A 16,659-nucleotide genomic window follows, 5' to 3' on the forward strand; every position below is an offset into this window, starting at 1 on the left:
AAAACCTTATGACCTCTCTAGAGGCCATACCCTTGAATGGATCTTCATGAAAATTGGTCAAAATGTTCACCTTGGTGATATCTAGGTCAAGTTTGAAACTGGGTCAGGTGCCATCAAAAACTAGGTCAGTAGGTCAAATAATAAAAAACCTTGTGACCTCTCTAGAGGCCATACTTTTCATGGGATTTGTATGAAAGTTGGTCTGAATGTTCATCTTGATGATATCTAGGTCAAGTTTGAAACTGGGTCAACTGCGGTCAAAAACTAGGTCAGTAGGTCTAAAATTTGAAAAATCTTTTGACCTCACTAGAGGCCATATTTTTCAATGGATCTTCATGAAAATTGGTCAGAATTTTTATCTTGATGATATCTAGGTCAGGTTCAAAACTGGGTCACATGATAGTTGCAATAGTAAATATGTATGAATAGTATGCAAGATTTCAAACCAATCTTAAGTTAATTTTGATCACATAATTGTATTATGATACACTTGTTTTCAGTTATGAAGATAAGAGTGAGTGCTCTTTCTGTCTGCAGTGTGCATCTTGACTATATATAGAGGGAGATGTTAGATTCAGTGAGTGTAACTTCACTGTACATGTATCTACTGTTTGTAATCAGCAGGGACACTGATGTTTGCTTACAGCAGTGAAGACAGTAAAATTATATGAATTTTTATAGTGCTTATTGTGTGCAAAGTTCCATGTTATACCATGTGACAAAGAAATTTTACATGTTTATATTTGTGAAAAATATGACAATTAGAACATACAATAGACATTTGTGTCTGTTCCCGCTAAAGTGAAAGCTACTCTACTTGCTCGGGCATGAGCATTGCGACCTGTGTCACATCTTGGTTAAAGTTTTCCCAGTCATCGGACCTTCTGAAATAATGAGGCTGAATATCATTTTAATTGAATTTAATGTAAATTTTGGCCCTTTTTTTTTTCAATTAAAGACTTTGTTAAAGTTTTGCTTGTAATTAAGTCAGAAACAACTGTATGTACTGGATTGAAATTATACACAATGTATCCCACTCGTCAATGAAATGTATAAGAAGATCTTTGGAAGCATAGAATGCAACCAAGCAAAATAATAGCAAACTCGGTTTGATTGAACCTGTTCATGAGAGATAATGGAAAGTGCAACACCCCATATGTCTCTTAGCACCAACTTAAGCAGAATTCTATTTGATAGGTATTGAATGGATATGATGGACCATGATCCCAAAGGACCAGAAATCATAACAACACTGAATCCAAGTGGAGACTTTACGGCCACTTCACAGCATTTTAAGGTTGCTGTTGTGACAGTTAATAAAACTTACTAAGATAACCAAGTTATATAACACTTGGTTAACGAGGCCCATTTTTAACTAGTAAATCCAGTTAAAGTTGCATTCCACTATGTAGCTGTATCTCGGAAACAAATGCTTGCATTAAATTGAAACCTCACACAAGGCAATTTATCAAACCTACTGAGTTGTTAAGTTCAACTTTTGATGCAAATTATGTCCCCTTTTTTAGCTCTCCTGAACTTTATTGATGGTGAGCTATTAATGAAGGTGGATAGTCTTGTGTATTGCGTCCTGCATCAACATGGATCTTCATCAAACTTAGTCTGTAATATCATTGTAAGGTCCTCTCCCAGATTGTTTCAAATGGGGCGCTTGGGCCTTTTTAGGGGCCACTAGAGTTTAAATAGAAATAACTTTGAAAAATTTCTACTGATGGTTATACGTTTGTGGTGCTTGACAGCAAATACAGAGAAAATTTCAATATCTTTTGTTTTATTGAACAGTTTAAAAGTATTTTCACCAAACCTAGTTACAGATGGTTAACGTTTTCTTCAGGTGAGCGATTCTTGTTCTAAGAAAAATTTGGTGAATGTTTAGCAATGCTTTCTTTTATGCAGATGTACCTACATATCCAAGTTGGAGAACTCTATATTCAAATCAGTTCAGTTTATGGCCTTTTCTTTAGAATTTCATAGCCCTTGTTTGACTTAGAAATTTCGAATAGTCGAGTGCACTGTCTGATGGACAGCTGTTCTTATGTTATAACCATGTTTCACATGTAGTCAACTTCACAAAAGTATAGGATCATTTGAGCCGTGCCACGAGAAAACCAATATAGTGGGTTTGCGACCAGCATGGATCCAGACCAGCCTGCGCATCCGCGCAGTCTGGTCAGGATCCATGCTGTTCGCTATCAATACCTATTGGAATTAGAGAAACCATTTACGAACAGCAAGGATCCTGACCAGACAGCGCAGATGCTCAGGCTGGTCTGGATCTATGCTGGTCGCAAAGCCAATATGTTGGTTTTCTCATGGCGCGAATCATTTCATGAAAGTTACTAGTGGAAAGAATGTGCTTCTTCCTTGAAATAATTTGTTATTTCTGACTGCGTACAATATTTGAGCTTAAAAGCAAAGTAGAGAAAACTTATTTTTTTTTACTGTTTAAATTTTTATTGCAAAATAACATTTATTGTAAAACCATTTTATTTAGTTTGATCACAGATCTCGACATGTTGATACTTACAGTAATATAATTGTTAATTCCTGTATACAGATACATTGTGAAAAATGAATAAACATTGGCAGCTTCTTTCAACAAATTCAGGGTTAATGCATTCTTCATCATTGAAATCAGTTTTGTCATATTTCCAATGAATTTGTATAGTATGTAAAGAATTTATCGGTACACTATATTGTAAGTTTTTGGTAACAGTGATGTTAAGCTTGAGTATACAAAGTATAGTGAGAGCTATACTACTTGCCCTGGCATTAGCATCAACCGCCACACATAGGTAAAAGCTTTGATTTTTAGCCCACCATCATCAGATGGTGGGCTATTCAAATCACTCTGCGTCCGTGGTCCGGCGTCCTTCCGTCCGTCCGTCCGTCCGTCCTTCCGTTAACAATTTCTCATTATCGCATCTCCTCAGAAACTACCAGGGGGATTTTGACCAAACTTTGTCAGAATGATGTATTGGTACCCTAGTTGTGTCCCCTTGAAAATCAGACTGATTCAACAAATTTTAAGTAAGTTATGGCCCTTTGTTTATTTCTATAATTTACATAGATTTATATAGGGAAAAACTTTGAAAATCTTCTTGCCCAAAACCACAGAGCCTAGGGCTTTGATATTTGGTATGAAGCATCATCTAGTGGTCCTCTACCAAGATGATTGACATTATTTTCCTGGGGTCTAATATGGCCCCGCCCCAGGGGGTCACATGGTTTATATAGACTTATATAGGGAAAAACTTTGAAAAACCTCTTGTCCAAAACCACAGGGCCTAGGGCTTTGATATTTTGTATGTGACATCATCTAGTGGTCTTCTACTAAGATTGTTCAAATTATACCCCTAGGGTCAAATATGGCCCCGCCCCAGGGGTCACATGGTTTACATAGACTTATATAGGGAAAAACTTTGAAAATCTTCTTGTCCAAACCACATAGCCTATGGCTTTGATATTGTAATGTAGCATCACCTGGTGGTTCTCTACCAAGTTTGTTAAAATTATCCCCCTAGGGTCAAATATGGCCCCGCCCTGGGGTCACATGGTTCATATAGACTTATATAGGGAAAAGCTTTTAAAAACTTCTTGTCAATAACCTACAACATTCAAATTTGGACCACATGTATGGTTTTGAGTGGCAAGATGAACCTTGACATGAGTTGACCTTGATTTTGACCTAGTGACCTTCTTTCACATTTCTGTAGCTACAACCTTCAAATTTGGACCACATGCATAGTTTTGTGCACTGAAATAAACTTTGACCTTGACAATGACCTAGTGACCTACTTTCACATTTTTCAAGGTACAGGCTTCAAATTTGGACCACATGCATAATTTCGTGTTCCGAAATGAAATTTGACCTTGATTTCGACCCAGTGACCTACTTTCACATTTCTCAAGCTACAGTCTTCAAATTTGGACCACGTGCATGGTTTTATGTACCGAAACAAACTTTAACCTTTACATTGACCTAGTGACCTACTTTCACATTTTTGAAGGTACAGGCTTCAAATTTGGACCACATGCATAGTTCTGTATTCCAAAATAAAATTTGACCTTGATTTTGACCTAGTGACCTACTTCCACATTTCTCAAGCTACAGCTTTCAAATTTGGACCACTTGCGTAGTTTTGTGTACCGAAATGAACTTTGACCTTAAGATTGACCTAGTGACCTACTTTCACATTTCTGTAGCTACAGGCTTATAATTTAGACCACATGCATGGTTTTGTGTACCAAAACAAACTTCGACCTTTACATTGACCTAGTGACCTACTTTCACATTTCTCAAGCTACAGCCTTCAAATTTGGACCTCTTGGTAGTTTTGTGTACCGAAATGAACTTTGACCTTAAGATTGACCTAGTGACCTACTTTCACATTTCTGTAGCTACAGGCTTCAAATTTAGACCACATGAATAGGATTGTGTACCGAAACAAACTTTGACCTTGACATTGACCTAGTGACCTACTTTCACATTTTTGAAGGTACAGGCTTCAATTTTGGACTACATGCATTGATTTGTTTCTGAAGTGAAATTTGACCTTGATTTTGACTTAGTGACCTACTTTCACATTTCTCAAGCTACAGCCTTCAAATTTGGACCACTTGCATAGTTTTGTGTACCGAATTAAACTTTGACCTTAAGATTGATCTAGTGACCTACTTTCACATTTCTCAAGCTACAGCTTTCGAATTTGGACCACATGCACAGTGTTGTGTACAGAAATGAAATTTGACCTTGAGCTAGTCAGTAAGTCTTGAAATTTGGAACACTCAAAAATGGCACATTGGTGGGCGCCAAGATCACTCTGTGATCTCTTGTTCACTTTATCTCTGTTATTGCTAGATGGATTTGCATCAGACTTAAAATAGTTATTTCTCATCTTCACCCACATCATAGGACACTAAGTCCATAACTTTTTGCACCAATATTTTGTGAATTAGCCCCCTTTAACTTAGAATTTCAAGTTAAAGTATTGATGCAATTTCACGCTGTTTTTACTTTTATTGAGTCGGCTAAACGCTTTCAAGCGTTTGACGAGTCCTTGCTATCGCCTGATTTCTCATTCTTAAATGGCCTCACAACACAGCGAAGTGATGTAGTTCCATTAGATTGTCTCTAATTTCAAAGAGTTCATTGATCGAATGAAGTTCATTTATGTCAATCCTATTTGCTATGACCAATATACGATGTAATCTGTCATATTTATGACTTGTAATTGTGCAATACTCAAATAAAGCCACGTATTTTCTTCCGCGGTAGCTCATTAAGCATAAACACGCATAACGATTCTGCGGGATTTGGTAATACAATTGCGCATATGATTATGGTGACGAATTTTATGCCCTTTTGTCACAAAATAGCAAATATGATGTTCACAAATTCAAATAAAAACTGCATATTAACTTATTAGCCAAATTATCCATTTGTTACCCTGTCCGTTTCAAAAAATAATCTTTAAAATCATTGCGCAAATAACAAATTTATTGCGCTGTGCATTTTATGAAATGCTCTGGCTTACCAAGCTTGCGAAACATCCAGCGAAAGACAAAATATAGTTCCAGAACATACTGCTAGTATTTTATTGAGTGGATACCTCTGAAATCATTGGAATGTCTCTTATCAAAGAGTTTACCACATCGATGAAATTAAATTATGACAGCTTCATTTTAAATGACCCGAATAAGATATGTGCAGTACGTTAATTCTTCCGCGAGACTTCGCGGATGAATCCTAACTACATTCTGGACACTTGTCGGCGAACACGCGTGACCTGTTTATAACAACGCTTCTACGACTTTGCGTGGGTTGAATTTTGCAGTTAGTAAACGGATAAATTATCAGAAGAAGAAGCTCTTACTGGTTTGTTTAATTACTACTGATATGAAAAATGATTTTATTTCTTATTTTCCGAGAAATAAACAAATCGGCGAAACATTAAATTGTATTTTCTTGTAGTTTTTGAAATCGAAAGTAGATTGTCTATGTTTGGCTGATTTTTCTAAATATTTGACGAAACGAAACAACTTTTTTATGAAAAGATTTAAATAAGAGGTAATTTAACCGTAAACTTCAATGTCAGATACTGCCAATTGCTGCTAAATGTCTTCGTATCATCACAATTTGTAAAACATATTGTTGAAACTGGAGAAAAGTGTAACCGTATCCGGATATAATATTTTGGGTAAATATCGAGCTGTGTTATGAAATTTTAACATTCAAGTAACAGACATGATAGATATTATTGTAACAGAAATGACTCTAGAATTTATTTTTATAACACCAACATATAATCTATATCAGACTCATATTCTAGTCCTGAGGCATGATCTGAAAGTAAAAAGATGAAGTGACAGTCATACTTTGGATATTGTAATACTAGAAAAAAATCTAGGTAATATTCAGAAATTGAAACGTAAGATTTTCAGTTAAAATCGCACCAAAGGCTGTATCAAAGGTCTACATATTCAAAAATTCATTGTGGTGATACCCCAAACCCTACTTGCAGGAGGGTGTATCCCCCCACACCCTTCCCCCATATTGCCACTTTACAGTTTGATACATTTGCCCTTTTACCACCTGCTGCAATGCCCATTTCAAAATCTGACTGCAATTTAAAGCAACATTTTTATTTCTGCGAACCACTCTTCAATTTTAGAGAAATATATTGCCAATGGGTTTAAATACTTGTATAATGTCAATCAAAGTTTTACTAGGCATCGACCGAATGTTCATTTCATTTATTGTAACAAAATTTCTCTTTAGTTGGGGAAAAAAACTAGAAACAAACTGAAACTGGTAGACTATACTGTCAGTACATCAATCATTAGCTGACTCAGGCCCTTCAGCCTTCGATTTGATTCAAACTTGAAACAGTTGTTCCATATCATCACTGGCATATGACACTAGACCTATAACTCTGGCAGTAAGTCCCCTTTTATCTCCTTGAGTGAGATATTGTGGTCACTAACAGTTCATCTACAGTCAGTCCATCCACACTTTTCTTCAAAGTCCTCTGAAACCATTTGATGGAAGTTGAAGAAACTTGGCCTGGATGTTCCTTGCATGGTTGTCTACTGAAGTTGTTAAAAACATTCCAATCTACACAGAATTCTGGTTGCTATGGCAACCAAAAGGAAAAACTGCAATAATCTTCTCCAAAACCTCAAGGCCCAGAGCTTAGATATTGGCATATAGCATTGTTCTGTTGTCCTCTACTAAAGTTGTTTAAATTATGCCTGTGGGGACAAAATTGGCCCTGCACCAGGGTTCGCTTGTTTTACATAGACTTGCATAAGAAAATTTCAAAAATCTATTTTTGAAACAGTAAGACCAAGAGCTGAAATAAGTAACTTGTAGCATTGTGTAGTTGTCCTCTGCTATGGGTTGTTCAAATCATACTGCAGGTTAAAATTGGGCCCTCCACAGGGTTCACATGTTTTACTTATCTTGAAACAGTCTTCTTCTCTAAAGCGTGAAGGCATGGAGCTTAGATATTTGGCTGTAAACATTATGTTGTGGTCCTCAACCAAGTTTGTTCAAATCCTGCCTGTGGAATCATATTAGCCCAACCCATGGGTTTACATGTTTTAGCATATAGCATTGTTTTGCAGATGACAGTCGGTAGGTATGTTGGTCGGTCCATGGACCAATCAGTTTCTGGATGATAACTCAAGAGCACTTGGGCCTAGGATCATGAAAGTTGATGGGGAGGTTGTTCATGACCAGCAGATGACCCCTATTGACTTTGAGGTCAGTAGGTCAAAGGCTGAGGTCACAGCGACCTGGAACAGTTAAGCAGTTTCTAGACGATAACTTGAGAACACTTTGGCCTAGGATCACGAAGCTTGATAGGGAGGTTGATCATGACCAGCAGATGACCTCTATTGATTTTGAGTTCAGTAGGTCAATGGTCAAGGTCACAGTGACCTGGAACATTTAAATTGTTTCCAGATGATAACTTGAGAATGCTTAGGCCTAATGGGACAAAACTAAATATGGAGGTTGATCATGGCCAGCAGATGACCCTATTGATTTTGAGGTCAAAGGTCAAGGTCACATTGACCCAGAACAACAGAATAAACTAGAGATGGCTTTGGTCTAAGATCACATTTGGTACAGAGTTTACTTATGACTGGTAAATAACACATGATTATTGACTTTTTTCTGCACAAGTTCTGTGTTTTCAAGGTTTGCAAGTTGTCCAGTATTTGAAATTGTATTAAGGAGAAAGCTTGCAATAGGTACTGTAAGCTATGTGCTGTAAATGTTATGTTGGTATATTTTCTCATATTAAGTTTTCATTACCTGTACATACAGCACAAATTCATGTATACATATAGCTCATGTTGAGTTTGTTGTAGATTCTATTATTCATTTGTACATACTGTAAAACGTTTCAAAATTTGTAAATGTAATGACAGGTATTTTGATAGATATACATTTCTATAACTAGTGATGTTTTGATCGTTGTTAGAAAATGAAATAAAATAATTTAGCAGAGATATATGCATTGTTTATTAAATTTTATCTACCAGGCAGTGTTATTTGTTTTAGCAAAGGTGTGCTTATCTAGTACAGAAATACTAGGCCAGTGTAGATGTACTTGACAAGTTCATGAACTTGTCCTGTACAGGTGTCAAGTGTCCACTATATATGTACTTCACTGGTGAGAATGCACTTGCCCTTTCCAGTGTAGATGTACTTTTCCAGTACATATGACTTGTTTTGTACAAATATCAGTGTTCAGTACAGATATACTTGTCCAGTACAGTGTAGATGTACTTGTCCAGAACATATGAGCTTGTTCTGTACAAATATCAGTGTTCAGTACAGATGCACTTGTCCGATCCAGTCCAGCCCGCTTGGGAGAGTGCAGATCTGTGGATTGCGAGGCTGTGAGTTCGATCCCCAGGCAGGGCACATGTTCATAAAAGACATTGTGTCTGAAATCATGTCCTCTTCCTCTGATTCATGTGGGGTAGTTGGCTGTTACTTGTGGAGAACAGATTTGTACTGGTTAGGCTGCCCACCATTATATAACAGAAATACTGTTGAAAAACAGCATTAAACCCAAAACAAATGTTTCTCCAGTGTGCACTAAACTCTTGTTACAGCAAACTCCTGTTTGACATGTCTTGAGTTTATGTAAATGTATAGGGAACAAGTTCCATTTATTGTAAACAGTATCATTAGAATGAGCTGATTTATACAACAAACTGATTGATCATGCCTTGAATTATGTTTTGGTAAGTGTAGTAACATTATATAGTTTCCATTTGATCGTCTCCTTGATGTAGAGCTGGTTTTAGTAAACAGTGACTCATTTTTATAAGCCCATTTTGAAAAAAACTGACATGGAATGGCTATGTCCATCTGTCCGTGTAAGCAAATGAGACATTTGTTGGGTACTGATGACAAATAATGGTTATGGTTCTATTCATTCAATACTACTTATTGGTTACTTCCTGTTGCATGTTGGGTACTTTCTTTTGCTTGTAACAAAAGAAATATCCATTCATAAGAACATCCGTCTGTCCGCACATACATTAGGATAGTTATGTGGCTATGAAAACAATAGATAACAGTAATTCTATCCATTCTGTGTTGCTAAAAAGAACAATAGAGAGAACAAAAGAGAGCCACATAACTACTTAACTGTAAGAACCTGCCTGTCAACATTTTTGTTTCTGGACAATAGTCAGAAAATATAATAGCTACAGCTTTCAAACATTACAGGATAACTTAGCACCGCTTTTAGAGGATGTACTATTGTTTTTGAGGTCAAGGCCACTGTGACCCAGAAACTGAATATGGTTTCTGGACTCCTAGGTCAAAAAGTATCACACCTCCGGCTTTCTGACTAAAAAAAATGATTATCACTAGAGGAAGATCCCTGTTAGTTTTGGGTTCAGTTGCTCAATGTCAAGGCTGTAGGGACTTTATTTAATTTCTGGTAGTTTTTAGCTCTAGTACGAAGTATAGAGAGCTGTCGTAATCGACCTGGCGTCTGCGTCCTTACATGTACACACCTTGGTTAAAGTTTTGATGCACTTTCTCTTTATCTCTGTAATTATCTGATGGATTTGTTTCAAACTTAAAATAGTTATTCCTCATCACTACCCACATCATATGACTCAAGGGCCACAACACACACACACCAATAATCCATGAATTATCCCCCCGCCATAAAATGGGGCGGGGAGGGGCATATAGTGTTACCCCTGTCTGTGTGTGTTCGGGAAAGGGTTGTGTTCGTGTCCGGTCCATAACTTTGACATGCATGATCGATTTTGGAATAATTTGACACAAATAATAAGCATGGATAGATGATGTGTTGTGCGCAAAACCATTTCACTAGCTCAAAGGTCAAGGTCACAGTCCTTGGTTTAACTTAGCCAATTTTCACTACATAAGCGGTGTTCGTGTCCAGGCAATAACTTTGACATGCATGGTCCGATTTCAGAATAACAAGAGCCATGTTAGACATGGCCAATCCCCCCGCCGGGCATATTATAATTGAAGGCTAAAGTTCCTGGCAAGTTAGTGTCTGAAAGTATTCATTTTGGGAGAAGCTTTGAAAAACCGTTTAGTTGTGGTCCACATCAGGAATGGAAAGCTAACAGAGAACAAGAGTGCCAGAATGTCACAATATATGCCCGTCACAGCAAATTTCTTTACTCTAGCAGCTGTATTTGCAAATGGAATTTTAATTTTGTGGTTGTTTAGTAATCATTGTAAGTCTTTTGTTTTTCTAAGTCCACAAAAAAAACTCCTTACCAGGTAGAGATGTCTTAAAATACACCTAAAATTGGAAAGTAACATCCAGGTTGTACTACAGAAAAGTGGTCTTGTTTTTTCCCAGTGGTCAATTATAAAAATGTTACAACATAAGTTATTTATAGTAACAACTAATGGAAGTTAATAAAAAAAAAAAAAAAAAAAAAAAATTAAGTCCACACAAAAATCTTTACTAGGTAGAGATTGGTCAAAATACAACTCAAAATTGGATGTAGCATGCATGTTGTACTACTGAAAAGTGGTCTTGATTTTTTCCCTAAGACTAGTAATGAAAAAGTTACAATAAAAGCTATTTAAAGTAACAACAAAGGGAAGTAATTCTTAAGAAGGGAACTGCGCATGACACTTCGTCTCATGATGGTGTATAATTGTGCCAAGTTACATCAAAATCCCTCCATGCATGAAGAAGAAATGCTTCGGACAAAGTCATTCTTGTATCCGACCTTTGGCCTCTATGTGTGACCTTGACCTTAGACCTAGGGACCTGGATCTTGCGCATGACACTCTGTCTTGTGGTGGTGAACATTTGTGCCAAGTTATATCAAAATCCCTCTATGCATGAAGAAGAAGTGCTCCGGACAAGGTTTTCATTCTTGTATCCTTTGACCTCTAAGTGTGACCTTGACCTTAGAACTAGGGACCTGGTTCTTGCGCATGACACTCCATCTTGTGGTGGTGAACATTTGTGCCAAGATATATCAAAATCCCTCCATGCATAAAAAAGATGCTGCGGACAAATTTTTTTAAGAAAATATAAAGGGGAATAACTCAAAAAGTAGGCAAGATACAGTTATTGTTCTTGCACACTGCACTTCCTCCCAATGTATTCTATCAGTGTATGAAGTTTGAAGAAAATCCCTCCAGTACTTTTGGAGTAATGCTCCGGACAAAATTTTTAAAGAAAATGTGATAAAGGGGAATAACTGAAAAAATAGGCAGGGTAGAGTTATTGTTCTTGCACACTGCACTTCCTCCCAATGTGTTCTATCAGTGTATGAAGTTTGAAGAAAATCCCTCCAGTACTTTTGGAGTTATGCTCCGGACAAAGATCGTTGCGGACGCACACACGGACGGAGAGCATTTCTAATATCCCCTTCGCCTTTCGCGGGGGGATAAATTAGACACAAATGATAAGCATGGATAGACAATGTGTCGTGCGCAACAACCATTTCACTAGCTCAAAGGTCAAGGTCACAGTCCTTGGTTACACTTAGCCAATTTTCACTACATATATACTGATAATGTGGTCTTCGTGTCCAGTCCATAATTTTGACATGCATGGTCCGATTTCAAAATAATTTGACACAAATGATAAGCCTTTTACCCTACTGAACCTATTGTGCAGTATACTAACTGGATAGTTAAAATATGAAACAAATGCTAATATTTACATGTCAAGTATTGTGCAAGCATTATGAATTGTTATTTTATCAGTTATCATAAAATGGACTCGTCCTCGCGTTTCTGCAGTAAACAATTTATAATTGGGAATTAGTGTGTGTGTGTTGGGGTTTAATGTCTTTTTCAACAATTTTTCAGTCATATAAACGACAGTGTCTACTTGTAGCAGTGAGCACAATGCCCAACTTTATAGTGCTGCCTCACTGGAATATCACGCCGTAGACACGTGGCATGATACCCCACCCAGTCACATTATACCGACACTGGGTTGACCAGTCCTAGCACTATCCCCTTAATGCTGAGCGCCAAGCGAGGAAGCTGCTAGTACCATTTTTTACGTCTTGTATGACGCGGCTTGGGATCGAACCCACGCCCTCCCGCACTTGAAGCAGACGCTCTACTACTAGGCTACCGAGGCGGTTGCTGGGGATTAGTAGTACTGTTTTCTTACCGGAAGTTAAATAATCAAAGGACAGTATCTAAATGAAAAATCATTCAACCAGAATATGAAGAAAATAGGCGCACCTCTTGCGAGTGAAGCATCCTATGAATTTTCAGTGGTTGCTGAGAAACACCCCTGACTATAAAGAGCTGCAACTCAGTGAAAAATTTATTCGACCGGAACATGAAGATAATATGAGCATCCCCTCTTGGCAGTGAAGTTTCCTAATTCTAGCCAGTTATTGTTGGGAGACACTTTGGATAAAAGAAATGGTACTACAGTATATTATTGTTGAATAATTAAAGGGCAATAACTCAGTGAAAAAATCATCTGACCAAAACGTGCATCTTGATAGTGAAGCTTCATCCGACTGGAACTCGAAGCATCTCCGCTTGATGAACCATAATCCTATGAAGTTAACTTAGTGGTTGCTGAAAAATACTTTGGACAAGAATTGTACTGTAGTAATTACTACTGCTGAATAATCAAAGGACAATAATTCGGTAAAAAATCATGTGATTGGAACACAAAAGATAATAATTTATGCATCTCCTCTTGATAGTGAAGCTTCCTATGAAGTTTGGTTAAATTCAAACCAGTGGTTGCTGAGAAATACTCTGGACATGAATTGGATTATAGTATACTCCTGTTGAATAATCAAAGGGCAATAACTCTTGTGAAAAAATCCTCCAACAGGAACAGACAATTTGTGCATCTGTTCATGAAATTTAAGCTTTCTATGAAGTTTCGTTATATTCAAACCAGTGGTTGCTGAGAAATACTCCGCACAAGAATTGTGGGACAGACGGACAGACAGCCTGACTGATGAAGCAGCAACTATATGCTTCCCCTTCAGGGGGCATAAAAATGATCTGATGGACATGAAAAGATGGAAGAACAGCAACTATATATTCCGACTCGGAATGACTAATGAACAAAACAAGACAACAGGATATCATCCCATACCTCTTTAAGATTGCTGTATGTCCAAGAGTTCTTTTTATTGATATTAAACCACTCACAGCCTTAAGGGCAATGACCTTGATGTTTGCCGTTTTCACCCTAAAAATGTAACTCATTCTTCTGCTTTGTATTAAAATTTTCTGGGATGTTTAGATGTAGTATTTATTGCTTACCATGAAAAATGGCAAACTCGGAGTATCCTGTACCAACTAAATCAGCACACAACAAGTGGAGAAAAATCACTTGAAATTATGTTAAAATCTGAATGTTTTTAACTGAATAAACATTTCGGATAGATAGTACAAGGGGGCCATGCTGGCCCTAGATCACTCAACTTAGTTTCAGAGCTTAAACAGGAGTGTTTACAAGTGGACCATAGTATGTCCCAGGTGTCTATAGTTTGAGTGGCAGAAATTTAACACATAAATTAGTGTGGCAGATAACAAACAAATCAAACATGATATGCTTCTTAGGTCTTTGAAATTGGGTGGAAAGAATACACACAGATCATTGGAGCAAGGAAGGTTTCTTTTTTATGGTTATTCGCATCCAGCAGTTCTATATTTAGCTCTAGTGGCACCTGGAAGGGGAGACAGGTGCCCCTATTTGAACAAGTTTTGAAGTGGACCTTTATACAGTGAAGCTACAGACAAAGGATCCATAAAGTGGTTTATGAGAAGTCATTTAACAATACTTTACTTTAACTCTAGCAGTTCCTAAAAGGGGTCAATCACCCCAATTCGAACTACAGAACCAAGTTTGATGAAGATCCATCAAGCTATTCAAGAGAACTAGTTTAAGGAGGTAGGTTACCTTTATATTTGTATGTGCGCATGTCCAACCGGAAGCTAACGTGACGATTTACGACGACGTTTACGACAAACTAAATGTGTTTGTATATTCATTCTTCTGAAAACAAATCATAGACCTGTCTTCGATCTGACGCTTTATGGTTTAATAGTGCAGAAATAATGAATAAATTGCCGCAGAAACGCTTCAAAACAATGTTGCCTTAAAATGACGTCACTGACGTCATGATGTTACGTGTCAGTTACTGTGCAAAATTAATAGCTTTTATCTTGAAAGTACGTAATTCTGTGCATTTTCTTTATTAAAACTATTTTCAAATAACCATTATTTGCTGAAATATTTTTTACGAGTCTTTTGCTCTGAATAATAATCAATATTTTGCTTCTTTTATGTAGTTATATTGAAATGTTATGCGGTATGTAAGAAAATGGATGATGGTTACCAATGTTATTTGGAATATAGTTGGGTGAGAGGTTACTTGTTACGGCCATTTTCAAATAAAAAATCTAGCAGTTTGATTTGTAATACCTATTTTACAGGTTCCGTTGATAATTTGTTACTTATATACTAAAACTAAGATCTAAAATTGTTCAAATTTCAGTAGAAAACTGGGGTTTCTTGAATTGAATTGATGTTACCATGGAAACGAAGTCCGTGACCTACTGTGAAATCATTAATATTCATGGGGGACTAATTTTCGTGGATTTCGTGGTTGTGTCAATCTACGAAATTTAATCCCAACGAACAAGAAAAATTCCCATTCATTTTAGTGTTCAAAAGTTAAAATCCACAAATTCATATCCCCACGAAACTGCCGTTTTGACCAAAACCACGAAATTTCATGCCCACGAAATTAAATGATTTTACAGTATGTATCTAAATGTAAAATTCAAAAACGTTGACACTGGTCTATTTAAGAAACACAGCTCCGGCTTTTTATTTTCATTTCAACAATATCCATGATAATAATAGTTGCATGCTGAACGATTTTACCATGAAAAATGCCAGACGAGGTGTACTGCTGTAAGTATTCTAAGCTTAGAAATTTGTTTGAATAAATGCAGATAACATGAAAATATAACTTACGTTAGAAATATGTTTTAAAGCTACATCAACTAGAAAGATAATCTTATTCAATATTATTTTATAAGAAATTACGACAAAAAGCAAGATATAAGCCATTTTAAACATCTCTGTTGCCATGGTTACTTTTAAATTTAAGAAAAATAGGGTACCATGTATACAATCTGACTAAAGTACTTGATTTTCTAAACGAAGATCTGAGAACGACCCATTCACATTCGTCTTCTGTATATTTTGGATTTCCAGTATTGCTATTTTTATTTTATCCAATCAGACGACTTGTTCGAATGTCAAAGAGTAAGAAAAATGTGCAGTCATTCGAGGGTTCGAACCCGGGACCCCTCGCTTACAAAGCAAGTGGCCTACCGAATGAGCTAACCGGCTATCTGATACATTATGACGTAAGAATTGTAAATATCAAAAGTCAAGGCTACAGGTAATTTGCAAGATATTGTAAGGTAGGCTCTGATTGGCTAGCGAAAGGGTCGTCAGAACAAGGCAATGAATAGGTTGTTCTCAGATCCTATGCGTAGCATAATAGGATATGTACTTTAGTCATATTGCCATGTATAGTGCTTGGTATTTTGCTAATAATATTACCCAAATATTCCATGTTGTTCATTAACAGAATGGCACTGAAGCCGTCAAAAACCCCAATTTTTATACATAGTTGTTTAAAAATGAGAGAAAATGTGTTACCATGGAAACACGAGCCCCGCGACATATACATTTTAAGCTTATATTAGAAAGCTAACGTGCAAACTAGTAAAATTATAGATTATGCTGACTTCTACGGATATCAATGAAACTAAAATACACTGAAAAGTGTTAAATATCCACATTTTCCTTCTTCTTTCAATATGAAATACCTTTGGAGGGTCATGTTCTTTAAACCTGTATAAAAATTGAACTTGAAGGGACAGAGACAAACAAAAAAATTTAGATTTTAGCAGTTAAAACTTCATATTACACGAAATACAAAAAGATGCTGCGGTTCAACTAATCTGAATTTACCCTTGTAACAAGGTAACCTACCTCCTTAAAGTAGCTTTTTTTCCATTTTAAGCTCTAGCAGCCCCTCAAAGGAGCCGCACTGCTAAAGTGTTAACAGTGCAATATGGCATTC

The 16,659-nt window shown here is 36.8% G+C and overlaps 1 protein-coding gene across 1 annotated transcript in view; it reads left to right on the plus strand.

The window, feature by feature from the left end:
• The window catches only part of LOC123531597 (apoptosis regulatory protein Siva-like), a 71,230-nt gene extending 62,690 nt beyond the window's left edge, over window positions 1-8,540 (plus strand). The window contains exon 4 of the mRNA XM_045312713.2: window positions 501-8,540. Within this exon, the coding sequence (XP_045168648.2) occupies window positions 501-549 (49 nt within the window). The 3' untranslated portion in view covers window positions 550-8,540. The remainder of the gene's footprint in view (window positions 1-500) is intronic.
• The last annotated feature ends 8,119 nt before the right edge of the window (window positions 8,541-16,659 follow it).

The sequence above is a fragment of the Mercenaria mercenaria genome, chromosome 1 (assembly GCF_021730395.1).
Source record: "Mercenaria mercenaria strain notata chromosome 1, MADL_Memer_1, whole genome shotgun sequence".
Classification (NCBI taxonomy): Eukaryota; Metazoa; Mollusca; class Bivalvia; order Venerida; family Veneridae; genus Mercenaria; species Mercenaria mercenaria.